General features: G+C 31.9%; 1 protein-coding gene and 1 long non-coding RNA gene across 2 annotated transcripts in view; both read right to left on the bottom strand.

Annotated features, from left to right (window-relative positions):
* Window positions 1–4,678: 4,678 nt before the first annotated feature.
* On the bottom strand, window positions 4,679–8,321 carry LOC128168780 (uncharacterized). The gene is made up of 3 exons (XR_008241449.1): window positions 8,187–8,321; window positions 7,902–7,988; window positions 4,679–6,938 (listed from the first exon to the last, which is right to left on the bottom strand). It is a non-coding gene; the product is annotated as an uncharacterized LOC128168780 (long non-coding RNA).
* A 2,825-nt stretch (window positions 8,322–11,146) lies between these two features.
* Window positions 11,147–12,996, bottom strand: part of LOC128168779 (leucine-rich repeats and immunoglobulin-like domains protein 1) — a 101,238-nt gene continuing 99,388 nt past the window's right edge. Inside the window, exon 6 of the mRNA XM_052834939.1 lies at window positions 11,147–12,810. Within this exon, the coding sequence (XP_052690899.1) occupies window positions 12,707–12,810 (104 nt within the window). The 3' untranslated portion in view covers window positions 11,147–12,706. The remainder of the gene's footprint in view (window positions 12,811–12,996) is intronic.

Below are 12,996 nucleotides of genomic sequence, written 5' to 3'. Positions count from 1 at the left end.
GCATTCCAAGGGAAGTTCTGTCAGACATGGGTACGCAATTTACTTCTAATGTAATGAAAGAGGTGGGTCGACTGTTGTCGTTTAAGCAATTGGTAACAACTCCATATCACCCAGCTTGTAATGGACTAGTGGAAAAGTTTAATGGTACCTTGAAATCAATGTTAAGAAAAATGAGTTCTGAGAGACCAAAAGATTGGGATAGATACTTACCCGCATTATTATTCGCTTATCGAGAAGTTCCTCAAGAAAGTACTAAATTTTCTCCATTTGATCTTGTTTATGCCCGAAGTGTTAGAGGACCGATGGCAGTTTTGAAGGAATTGTGGACGAAGGAAGAGAACGACCCTGAAGTGAAAACTACTTACCAGTATGTATTGGACCTTAAGGAAAGATTGGCAAGAACGTGTGAACTGGCTCATGAAGAACTACAGAAATCCAAGGAACGCTACAAGAAAAACTATGATAAAAAGGCAAAGTCTCGATATTTCAAGGTTGGTGATTTCGTTCTCCTTTTACTTCCAACTGATAATAACAAACTTTTAATGCAGTGGAAAGGACCTTTCAAAGTTGCCGAGAGGGTAGGACAAACTGATTACAAGATCGATATGAATGGACGACTTCGCTTATTTCATGTGAATCTATTGAAGAAATATTATGTTCGAGAAGAACAAATGCCAGACTCAAGAATACCGCTTGCATCATGTGTTGTTTTGGAATCAGAGGAGACGGAGGATTCTAGTAATGAACATTTGTTACATCTTCTCCCCATGAAAGCGACAGAATCATTTGCAGATGTTAAGGTAAATTGCTCACTGGCATCAGATCAACTTGAATCCATAAACACTGTTTTGAATGAATTTCAGGATGTTTTGACAGATTTACCTGGTAGGACTGACCTTATTCAGCATGAGGTTCATCTAACTACGAAGGAACCAATCAGGAACAGACCATATCAGATTCCGTATGCAGTCAGGAGTGCAGTTCGAGCGGAAATTCAGAATATGATCGATATGGACATTATTGAACCATCAGAGTCACCTTACGCTAGTTCGATTGTTGTTGCGAAGAAGTCCGATGGTAGCAAGAGAATCTGCGTGGATTTTCGTAACTTGAATAAGGTAACAATTTTTGACCCTGAACCAATGCCAGATCCTGATGAAATTATGACAAAAATCAGTAACAGTCGTTTCTTTTCTAAACTTGATTTGTGTAAAGGGTATTGGCAAATTCCTATGAAAGAACAAGATAAAGATTTAACATCTTTCTTAACACCAGATGGGCTATACAGATTCAAGGTAATGCCGTTCGGGATGTCTAATAGTCCAGCAACCTTTAACAGGCTCATGCGGAAAGTTTTAAAAGGTTTAGATCACACTGACAGTTTTGTTGATGACATTCTTATTCATACAGAAACTTTTGAAGAACATATTGCAGAACTTAAAAAGGTGTTGGATAGACTTCGGAAGGCGAAGTTGACTGCCAAGCCATCGAAATGTGAGATAGCGCAGACAAGACTACAGTATTTAGGCCATATTGTTGGAGGAGGGACGATACAACCATCCACCGAGAAACTGGAAGCAATCGAAGAAGCACCTAGACCAGAAACGAAGAAGCAGGTTAGATCTTTCCTTGGTCTGATAGGATATTATCGGAAATTTGTTCCCAATTTTTCTACAATTGCTGCTCCTTTAACTGATCTAACAAAGAAAGGTGTTCCAAACAAATTTGAATGGAAAATTGAACAGGAAAATTCATTCAAGCGTTTAAAATCCATGTTACTTTTTAGTCCAATTCTCAGATTACCAGATTTGACGAAACCATTTATCTTGAGAACAGACGCATCTAACCATGGCATTGGCGCAGTGTTACTGCAGGAGCATGACGTACGCAAATATCCTGTTGCATATGCAAGCCGGAAACTGCTAGACAGAGAACAGCGTTATTCGGTAGTTGAGAAAGAGTGTCTCGCCATTGTATGGGCTTTAAAGAAATTCCATCCATATTTATATGGTAGATTATTTGTTCTAGAGACTGACCATAGGCCCTTGTTACATTTACAGAAGATTAAGGCATCCAACGGTAGATTGATGAGATGGTCTCTTTTTCTACAAGCGTTCAATTTTAGAACAGAAGTTAGCAAAGGTGTGGATAATATTGGGGCTGATTTTCTCAGTCGTGTTTTTCCAGAGTAATTTGCAGTGTGTGTACATAGTTTTTAGTAGGTTTTTCACAAAATTGTATTTTTTGTCTTAGGATCGGAGGTATTGTCACAATAGACATTATGCCAATGATATATTTTATTATAATTGGTTCTATATTTGTCTACTATATTTAATGTAAGAGTTATCGTTTATAGATCTAAGTTATCGTTCATTTATTTACGCTTTATTGGTCACTGGGTTGTTCCGTTCTCGATGTTACTATGTTTAGATTGGGATTCTCTTCGAACCTGTTTGGCAGGTTTACGTAGAAGCTTATGAGGGGTGTTGCCGGATGTCGCTATATTTAGTATCTAGAGTAGGAAAACTTGTTTGGTGAGTTTGCTGACTATATATATGGGGTGTGGGCTGACTTTTGTGAGAAGAGGTCTGGACGCCGAGCAGTATTTTCGTGTATGTTAAGCCCTTGCTGTGTGAACTTGGGTGTGTCTCTTGTGTCTCCCCTGCTGTGTGATCTAGGGAACATGTAGCCTGTGTGGATTTTGTTGGCGCTGGCGTTGCGAGACCTGATTGCCTACATTTTTTGTATTTTTATTGCCACAACTCAGTAAGTGTAACTTTACGATATTGTTTGTCGGCGGATGAATTGTATTGCTATTTATTACATAAATTATCTGGTACGTATTTGATCATATTCACCTACAAGAATAAGAACGTATTACTGTGTGCATTATAATGTCGTTAATTTACTTGTTTTTAAAGCTATAGTAGCCTTTAGTGGGTTTGCATAAAACTTATGTTTGTAATGATTTATTAGAAAATTGTGTGTTAATTGTAGGTGACCAATTTTGTAATTCTTAAGTTATTGTTAACCTGAGGGGACGGGGTGGATTTTGGTGGAGCGTGGTGGATCGTGGTGGAACGTGGTGGATAGTGGTGGAACGTGGTAGAAAGACGCACGAGATTATGGAGGCCCGTTGAGAACTATGATTATAATTTCTTTGTACATATGTAGATAAATTTATTGTTTATTTTTTTCATATTGTTGTTGTTTATTGGAAAACAAGAGTCATCCATATGATTTCATAAGGGGTAAATGTTTAAAGAACCCATCACAACAGGTCAGTTGTGACAATGTTAATAAATTGTCCATGATTTAAGATCAAATGAAACTCTATACATCGGAGGCACGCATATGCCCTATAAGACATTAGATGCAGAAGGAACAACACCATTAAACAAAGAGTGTACTATACTAATGTTACTTTATTTTTATTTCATCGAGGTTTGTTTGGTTCAATCATGACACATTGTATTTACTGCCACCGGTAAATTCAAAATTTTCAACGTGACAAAACAAAACTAGAAATCATGAATTACTACAATTTATTATCAAAGCGTCTTGTATATGTATATTTTTTTAACAATAAACACCAATAACAAAATAAATTCCTATGTAATTAATTATGTCAATTAAAAACAAATATATTATATTCAACACAATTTTATTAATAATCAGCTATACCATGAACAAACATAAAAGAAAGCATTCGAAACTGACATTTAGGTATACTTTTGCAAAACTAACCAGATTATATGCATAATCGTTTTTTTTATTAAAATATGAAAATAAATAATTCTTTTAGCGCAGATATTTTGATAAATTCAAATTTTCTTTTTTCATCAAGGGACGGTAAGTCTTCAGAAATGTTTAAGGTGCAAACCGACCTGCTTCTTATATGTTGTCAGTAATGTACATTTGATTTAAAATCAAGCAATAGTTATACATATCTAAGTAATTCAAAATTATTCCAAATTGTTCAACATTCCTTCATTATACATTGAATACCAGAATATTAATATAATTGTAACAAAGAATCTCAAAATAAGTAATAAAAATCATCTTTCAATCAAACAATATTTTATAAACATATATTTTAAAATGTATAACATCAGAAAAAAGAAACCCATGAGCCATACCGCTCACCTGATGAAAAGTCACTTTTTTTCACAATGTAAACAATTGACAAAAATAACCAGTTTATAAATTTTTGATAATTTAAAAAGTTTTTTTTTTTAAAATATTTATTACGATTATTTCTTCATTAGATTTAAAGATTCTTTTAAACTATTATTGTATGTTAATCGCATTATTGTTCCAGTGAATATAATAGAACCGAACTTGTGTTGGTTAGCTAGCTTTTATAATACAAAAAACATTGTTGTACCTCATTGTAATAATTTTATTTAACCCGCCATCTGATTGATCTAGGCAGAGACGTAACAGGGTTAAAAAACCGCCCTTTCTCCTGAATAGATATTACATTTGACCACTTTTGCAGTCTCGGTATTTTTCATTTCATTGGCATGTAAGAGTCGCGATAAGCACATAACATAGACAGACATGATATAATTTTAAATGTTGAAAAGTATTATGTTTATTTATATCAGAAACCATACATGATTTGAATATATGAATAAAAGGAAAATATAGACATAGAAAGTCAAATAATCACGACTTATTTTGCTTTGTTTTAAAACACGACGTAATTTTTAAAATGCCAGAATGTCTTTCGGTATATTATATTACTTGCATGAATGCTTAGGATATATGAAGATTTTTTTCTCCAGTAAAATAAAATCATCCTTGGGCGATGCTCTCCGCAAAAATGATTTTCGTTGGTGAATAATCCGCGTCTCTTTTACCATCGTACAATAAATAGTGTATCTTTATAAAAACCATTAATGAGGCCGATTCTAATTATTTCTACCCTAGATGTGTTGATGAAAACAAGTAATTTACTTCTATTACAATATTTCTAGATTTAAAAAAAAATGTTTTTACCGCCCCGATTTCCTACGGGATTGTCTCGAATGTTATCAAATTTACCATGAGGCGTTTTAAAAATTTGCTGATAAAGCGCAAACATTTCACGTTATCCCCATATTTTTGGTACATATTGACATAATATATGGGCTTATACAATACTTTTTTTTAAATGAAATAACATCTTTAAAATGCTCAGATGTTTCTCTGAATGATATATTGACAAAATCTAATTCTATAAAGCCATCGCCACCTCGAGTAAATTATACTTTGTTCTATGGCTTAATGAATACAGTGTACAATACCGGGAAACGATAACGCGTGGGCGCCATTTTCACGTTTCACCTAACCAATGTCATAAAATTACTTGTTAAATAGATAAGCCAGAACCTTCAAACTATAGGATTACTAGATTAAAGGGAAACTTGCAAAACTGCTTGAATTGGCAAAATAAGAGAAAACCGCATTTTCTTGTTTTCCTGAAAAACAATGGCATGGTTCTTCATTTAAACAAAGCTAAAAAATCTCCAAAAATCAATTCAATTCATAGAGTAAGAATTAAATGCAAGCAATCAACGCATTGACCTAAGACAGGAAGGCATCAGACACCAGCCATATTTTGATCAGAAAAACTCACATGAGCTTTAACAAAAAGGTCATATACAAGTTATTTGTTTACATCTTAGAGGGACTTGGTCACAATTTCAGATGATAACTACAATACAGTTACTTTTTCTGTCATATAGATGATTTTTTACTATTCAAACGTTAGAAGTCGAGTTACAAGCGAGGTACATTATTTACATTTTATTTTAGAAATAAAGTTGAATAAAAACATCTTGTAAAATTTTTGTTTTCAGATTTTGAACAATAAAGAAAACAACAAAAAAGCTATTTCTTTAACAAATTAAACACAATTTACATATAAAGAAAGGATGTTGATAATTTTCTTTTTATTGAGAGTTGTTATCCTTTATGGAACTTACTAATACATTACATACGGAAACAAAATATGCCATTGCCGTTAACAACGTCTTGAATCTTGAACAAAAATACTGAGTCTCTGTATCTCGCTTTTTAAATAAAATATAATATTAAGATTTTCTTCAATAATTTGAAGTCATCCATATGTTGAAAATGAAGTAAAATGAAACAAAATAGTTCAGCTAAAAGTGTGACCATAACCCAGAAACAAAACAAAGAAAATCTAATAATAAAAATATACGTAAAGAAATATTAAGAAGACACATTTACACACTACATTACCTTGAATATTCTGTAGTCAGATGATAAAAATACAGTAAACAAACTATTGGACTACGAGTAATTTCAAAATAAATGTATAATTTTTCAGAAGTATTTCTTTAAAATTATCACATATACTTGAAAAAAAGTAATCAACTTCATTCTTTAAGATGCATTTTATCTGCCAACTAGATTGTAGACCAAATTTTAACCATTTTTAAATCAATGCTAGCTTTGTTGTTTTTGAGTCTAAGTTTACTACACAAAGCCATTTTTTTATTTTATTTATTTTACCGGATAAAAAGGAAGGAGTTAATGTTAAACAAAAGCGTACATAGGGTTTTTTTGTACGGGAAACCAATAACATTTTATCTCAGAATAACATTTAAATAACATTAAATTTACATGCTATGACTACTTGATCCTTTTTTAAAAGGTCATATTTTGGGTCATATGAAAAAGGATAACAATTTTACGTTGAGCGTCTCACATATTAAAAATGCAGATCATACTTTTAATACATCTTTAAATATCTGAATATAGCTAATCTTAATTATTAATGATAATGTTATAGAGGTAAAAAGTGCACAAGTTGTATATGATCAAAACAGTCATATCGATAAGCTTGGTCGCAGCGTATTTGAGTGGATGAACAGTCCAAAACAGTAGATGAATCCAACTAAGTCATCCAACATTTGAGGGTTAATCTGAAAGAAAGAAAAAATGTAAACCGGTAAAAAAGAGACAAAAACAAAAGAATGTTAAATGTCTGTTCTATACGAAAGTTACTATTTAAATAAACAAACTCATCCAAAAATATTCTAACTTCTAAAAATCATGAAAATCATAATCCGTGAGAGGGGGTGGGGGGAACATAGCGTTCCTTTAACTTCGTATGTTAATATGTTAATTTACTTCTTGTAAATTAAATGTAAATTAAAAACAAAAATTGCTGCCCCCCCCCCTCACCCCTCCATGCTATATACGTACCTGAAGGTAAAACTGTTTCTTAAAACCACTCATTTTTATATGATATTTTCATGCAGATTTGTAGAATTTGTGTGTTACGTGTATTCTACTTTTGTAATAAATTTAGATGATGAATACAAATGTTGGTGTAATGTGTGTATTGTGTTTTGGAAATGCAATTGCGATGTATCTTTCATTTCGTATAGACAACGGATTATCTCTCTGTATGAACGACTTGGTACTTTTTGTATAGATACCGGCCTATCTCTCTGTAAGAACGATTTAATTCTTTGACTTGTAAAACGGAACTAGATACATCAAGGATTATTTAATAATTTAATATCCTCGGGCTTATGATAATATATCTTATGAATATTTCATTACATGAACATTGTGATATTTAGGTATTAGGTAGGTAACTACTTTTTTATTATAATCAAAACCTAAAAAGAACGATGCATGCCTAAATATCTTGAGAGAAAATCGAAAAAGACTTACATTGACATCAATTAAAAGTGCGTTAAGATAAATAATAATTACATTACATATAAATTAGAATAATCTCATATTACCAAACCAGTTATAAATCGTCAATAGATATGATTCATTAATTCAAAACTAAATAAAAACAAAGCAACAGTAACAACACCAACAACGAAACATACAGGAAAAGAAACAACTACAGTATAGGAGATCCATACCTGTTCCAGCAAGTATTAGAACTGCTCTGATGGTCGAGATGTATGTGCCATGTGATATGTCTTGTGCGTAGTGACAGGCGATCGATCCTACAACATAACATTGTAATTCTCGTGATCATACTTCAATATCACTGTTGAATCTAAAAAATGAATTAGTTGTAGAAATAAATCACTAGAAATCAAATGATATATGATAATCATATTAATGTCACATTTATAACATGTGTTGGTACACATTTTATTTTAAAATTATTTTTAAAAAGAACAGCGGTATTAGAAACACACATTCATTCCAGCAAGTATTATAACAACTCAGATGGTCGAGATGTATGTGCCTTGTGATGTGTCCTGTACGAAATGACAATCTCAGGCAATTGATCATACAACAGAACATACTTCAATATCACTGTTGACTCTAAAAAAATGAAACAGTTGTTTGAATGAATTTTCAGTGGTAATTAAATGATTTATACTAAATATATCAGGCTCACATTTATAGAATGTGTAGCTAACAATTATCATTTATTAAAAACTCTTTTTACGTATTTAATTGTGCAGTGTTTAAACAGTACTGGTTCTCAAATCGAACACATCCCAGGAACACTTGACTTTTCATTATGTTTTAAAAATAGAATATCCACCATATTTATTTCAATTAAGAGTTTAATATCAGTTGGCGTAGTTGCTTAATTACTAGAATTACGATTACAAAAACAAAACAAATGAATGTTTGAATTAAAGAAGGAGTAAACATTTATGGTTTCAAAATCCAAACAGTTTTGTTGAGAAAAACAAGCGGAAAATGATACTTTACAACATAGGTGATATATATATATATATATATATATATATATATATATATATATATATATATATATATATATATATATATATATATATATATATATATATATGTATATATATATATATATATATATATATATATATATATATATATATATATATAAACTTTTATATATATATATATATATATATATATATATATATATATATATATATATATATATATATATATATATATATATATATATATATATATAAACTTATATTAAGCCGAATTAGAAAGTGTAATGTTGTCCATCTGTGCCGTCTGTTTGGTAGATAGAGAAAATGAGCCTGCCACCATAGTGTCATTGTTGACTGCTGAAGCCGAATGGAGGAGGTAAATTCAGATGCTTGAGTTATGATTGATTACGATAAATGAAGCTAACGTTTTTAATTAATACATTACTGCATAAAAACTATCTATATCTTTTTCAGGACTAAATGGAACAGTTTGTAATATAAAATACGGGCGGAAATTTGGAAGTCAAATAGAGAATGTCAAAACGTGTGAATTCATTACACATTCTGGAAATCAATAGGCAACTTCATACCTTTATTTGTATCTCAACAGATATCTGCAAAACAGTGAACCACTTGCACCTAAAATAATTCAGCTCATGTAAAATATCTAAAAGGAAGAATGTATCATTTCTAATTATTTACCTTATTTTTACTCTGTGTATTTTTCTGTTTGTAAACTAAGTCAATCATTCTTTAGTATGGGGTACTATTGTTTATGCTTGAAGTAGCAATCGAGTTTTAAGTTTCGTTTTTGATTAATTAATTCATTATTGTATTTAAACTAAACATACATTTCTTTTGACAACTTTTGCTTTCATTATATACAATATATCGTTGACACTGATATATACTGAACCAAAGTTTAAATATTTATCCAAGATAATGTACATATTATATAAATTAAATACTTTCGTTTGTCCCACCGTCGGGGTTGCTGATTTCCATCTAACTCCCAAGATGTTAAGAACGATGTAGCAATTTTGACCTGGTTCTGGTCTTTGCTTGATATTATATCATGAGCACTTCAGGTTTGGTTTATTTTCCCCCAAGAGCTTTCGGACTGTTGTTGGTTGCTTTGGAAATGACGATATCCTTATAGCATTGAAAAATTGTGTTAAAATGACTAAAGCTTTTTATACAGATTGCCAATAATGTTTAACAATATCGAGGACAAAATGAACATGAAACACCAGCTTGACAAATTATTGAGTCATAATAAGATCCGCTCTAATCGTAGGAACGTACTAAATAAATGCAGTCTAACAACTGAATTCACATTTGAGGCGTGCTTAGCAAATGTTTCAGTGCATGAACATTTAAGAAAAATGAAACACGTTGGCTGTAGCATTGCAGGAAAACTTGGTTATTGCCAAAACGATCAGTATGTTAAAGAGTAATCTGGAACACTCTGTTGTTAGAGCTGATTTTTTTTTAAATTATGGCTTGAAGCAAATAAACAGATGGTTCAAACTTACTATAGTCTGTCCCAAGTTATTGCTTCCATCACTTTTTGATCATTTTAAATAAAAATACACATACCCGTGAAAGAAGTGCAGTTGAAATCGACGAAATGGAAAATATCCAAGATATCTTCATTAACAAATTATCCCATTTCACTCTTTAAAATTTACAGGTACGAAAACAAGTTTCTTACGGAGATTTATAATGGGAAATGTTTTCATCTTTTCTCCATTCGGAAGTACTCGGAACACCTCGCTAAATTTTTCAATGTTAATACCCGGGCTTATTAATGGCTGATACAATGCAAAATCTCCGTAGACTTTCTATTTTGGGATGTGTATTGAAACCTGAAGCGGTAGAGGGGGCGTTTCAAAACAGATAATCTGGACATTTTTCATATTGGTGAATGAACGTAGTTTAAGCACAAAGGCATTTATTATTATCGAAATATCAAGCGAAAAGTGGTGGAAGCAATATCCCGGGACAGAGTATAGTCGTTCATAGACGTCAATTATACGCGGGAATAGCTAACTGAATGCAAAAGCTTAACTATTTTCAGAGGTAATAGTAAATATTAAATTAATGTAGAATAAATTCATCTTTAGCAAAACTGGATCTGTTAGAAAGATGTACAGAAAAATAATCAAATCAGCAAAATAAACATACAATTCTTATATAAAATTTCTTTTTCTATCTATCATCAATTTTAAATCAAACGATTATACAACATGTGATACATGACTTTTCATTGATTAATATTTTTTTAAAAAATATATTTTGACCATAATGCTATTATTTGAAACAGTGGCATGGATATGACATCATCACGTCGGATACAAAAATATCGTCATACTTAATGTAAGTTCACATCTATGAGAAGTTACATACATGTACTTGGAGATACTTAGAAAGCTCACCAGGTGTGAAGAAGTAGAACGATGGTGCACGTCTGCCTCCCACACCACATCGAGGTCAAGACTCGAAGTAAGTACCAACTCTAGAACCACCTTGATGTTCAAGTTCACCAGTACAGAATTCTCTCTCTAGCAGAAGGAGCATTCTAACTTAAAGGAAAACACATAATTAATTCCAAACTATAATGCAACATACCTTTGGAAAAAAATCAAGTTTGCTAGAAAGTAAACATTGCAGGAACAATATATTATTATCAGAAAGTATGTGTCTTATTGATGTTTCTAGTAGCTTTGCTGTTCGGGCGTAGTATTCTGTATGTAGTGGTGTTGGGCTGAAAAGAAAGTTATAATGTCAAACCTAGTCATTACACCATATTCAATAAAAAATCCATAGGTCTTATGTTGTAAGGATAAATCCATAAGAGATTCATGTATTGCAGTTGTATTGTTTGTAACTTACTGTACCTGATGTAAGTACCCAATGATCCGTTACATACTTGAAGGTAATGGGAGAGCTCGTCCATAGTGAGGGAGTAGAACGATGGCGCTCCTCTGCCGCCCACACCACAGCAAGGTCAAGAACCACAGTAAGTACCAACACTAGAACTACCTCGATGTGTAAGGTCACCACTTGAGAAATCTCTCTCTAGCGGAAGAGTTATCTTAATCCAACAGGAATGTCGCTAGTGGATTTTCCTTTAAAATAAACGGAGGGCTGCTATTTTAACCTGTACATTTTGTTGTATATTTACATATACATACTTTGGATGATCTTTGTCATCTATGTTTGCATGATAAAAGTAAACAATCTATGACATCAATGCAAGTGTAATATATTTCATAATTATTTGCAATTATTTTCTTACCTTGATTCATTAATAATAGTAACATTTTCAATGACTATACCCGTGTTTGACCATGCTGCTTTGGTTTTGTTTCTTCGGCGTTTTGGAACGCACGTTGACCTTGAACATCTTTTCTTACTACGGTTCAGCAAGCGAAATGTTGCGCGAAAAATGTTTTCTCGGGTTTTTGTAGGAAAAATACCATATAGAATAGTTTTGTTGAGGTTTTAATCTAAAACTTTATGCATATGTTAACCATATAATACATATTGTCAGCTTTTAACTATATTCAATATTTTCAATTTCCAACAAAATATAAAGTTGCACATATAACATAAATTAAATATAATAAACATAAATTAAATATATCATATACCTGCCTGGAGATTTCATGGTCTGGTCAAAAGTAGCTCCACTGATTTTAGATTAATGAACCTTGATTTCAAATGCCTGCCTTAAATTTCCCAGAATCAGCAAGCTTAAACAATGTGTTTGGTTTTTTTGTTTGTTTGGGTTTTTTGGGATGGGGGTTGCATATATAAAATGGTATTTTTCATTGACGCTATTAATATTGTTTTGTGATCGCGAAATTTGAATTGTTCCATTTTTCAACAATTCATGATAATAATTATGTTCATTGTACTGTATTCAGTGACCAAAAAACCGTCAACAATTACACACAATTAGAGTCGTCTTGATTAATATTAGTGTACTAGTGTCAGCTTTTACCTGTGGTATGCTGGTCTCCGATTCTCGGAGTTGTCTTAACTGTCTGTCGTGTAAGTGCACCGTCTTTTGATTTTGTAAAGGTAACCGCTGGTTCTATAAAACACAAGTAAACTCATTAATTCTACATTTAAAAAAAAATACTTTTTAGCATGTCTCAATTTCTATCTTCTATTGGCGCTATTAAACTAACAATCTGTGTGGTACCGGTTGTACATTAGGCAGATGAGAATAAAAACCAAAAACTTATCAAGTACACAAATATAACATCTAGGTTGATAT

This window comes from Crassostrea angulata, unplaced genomic scaffold (genome assembly GCF_025612915.1).
Source record: "Crassostrea angulata isolate pt1a10 unplaced genomic scaffold, ASM2561291v2 HiC_scaffold_47, whole genome shotgun sequence".
Taxonomy (NCBI): Eukaryota; Metazoa; Mollusca; class Bivalvia; order Ostreida; family Ostreidae; genus Magallana; species Magallana angulata.
The sequence above is the reverse complement of the archived record's forward strand: the minus strand, read 5'-3'. Positions and strand labels throughout refer to the sequence as shown.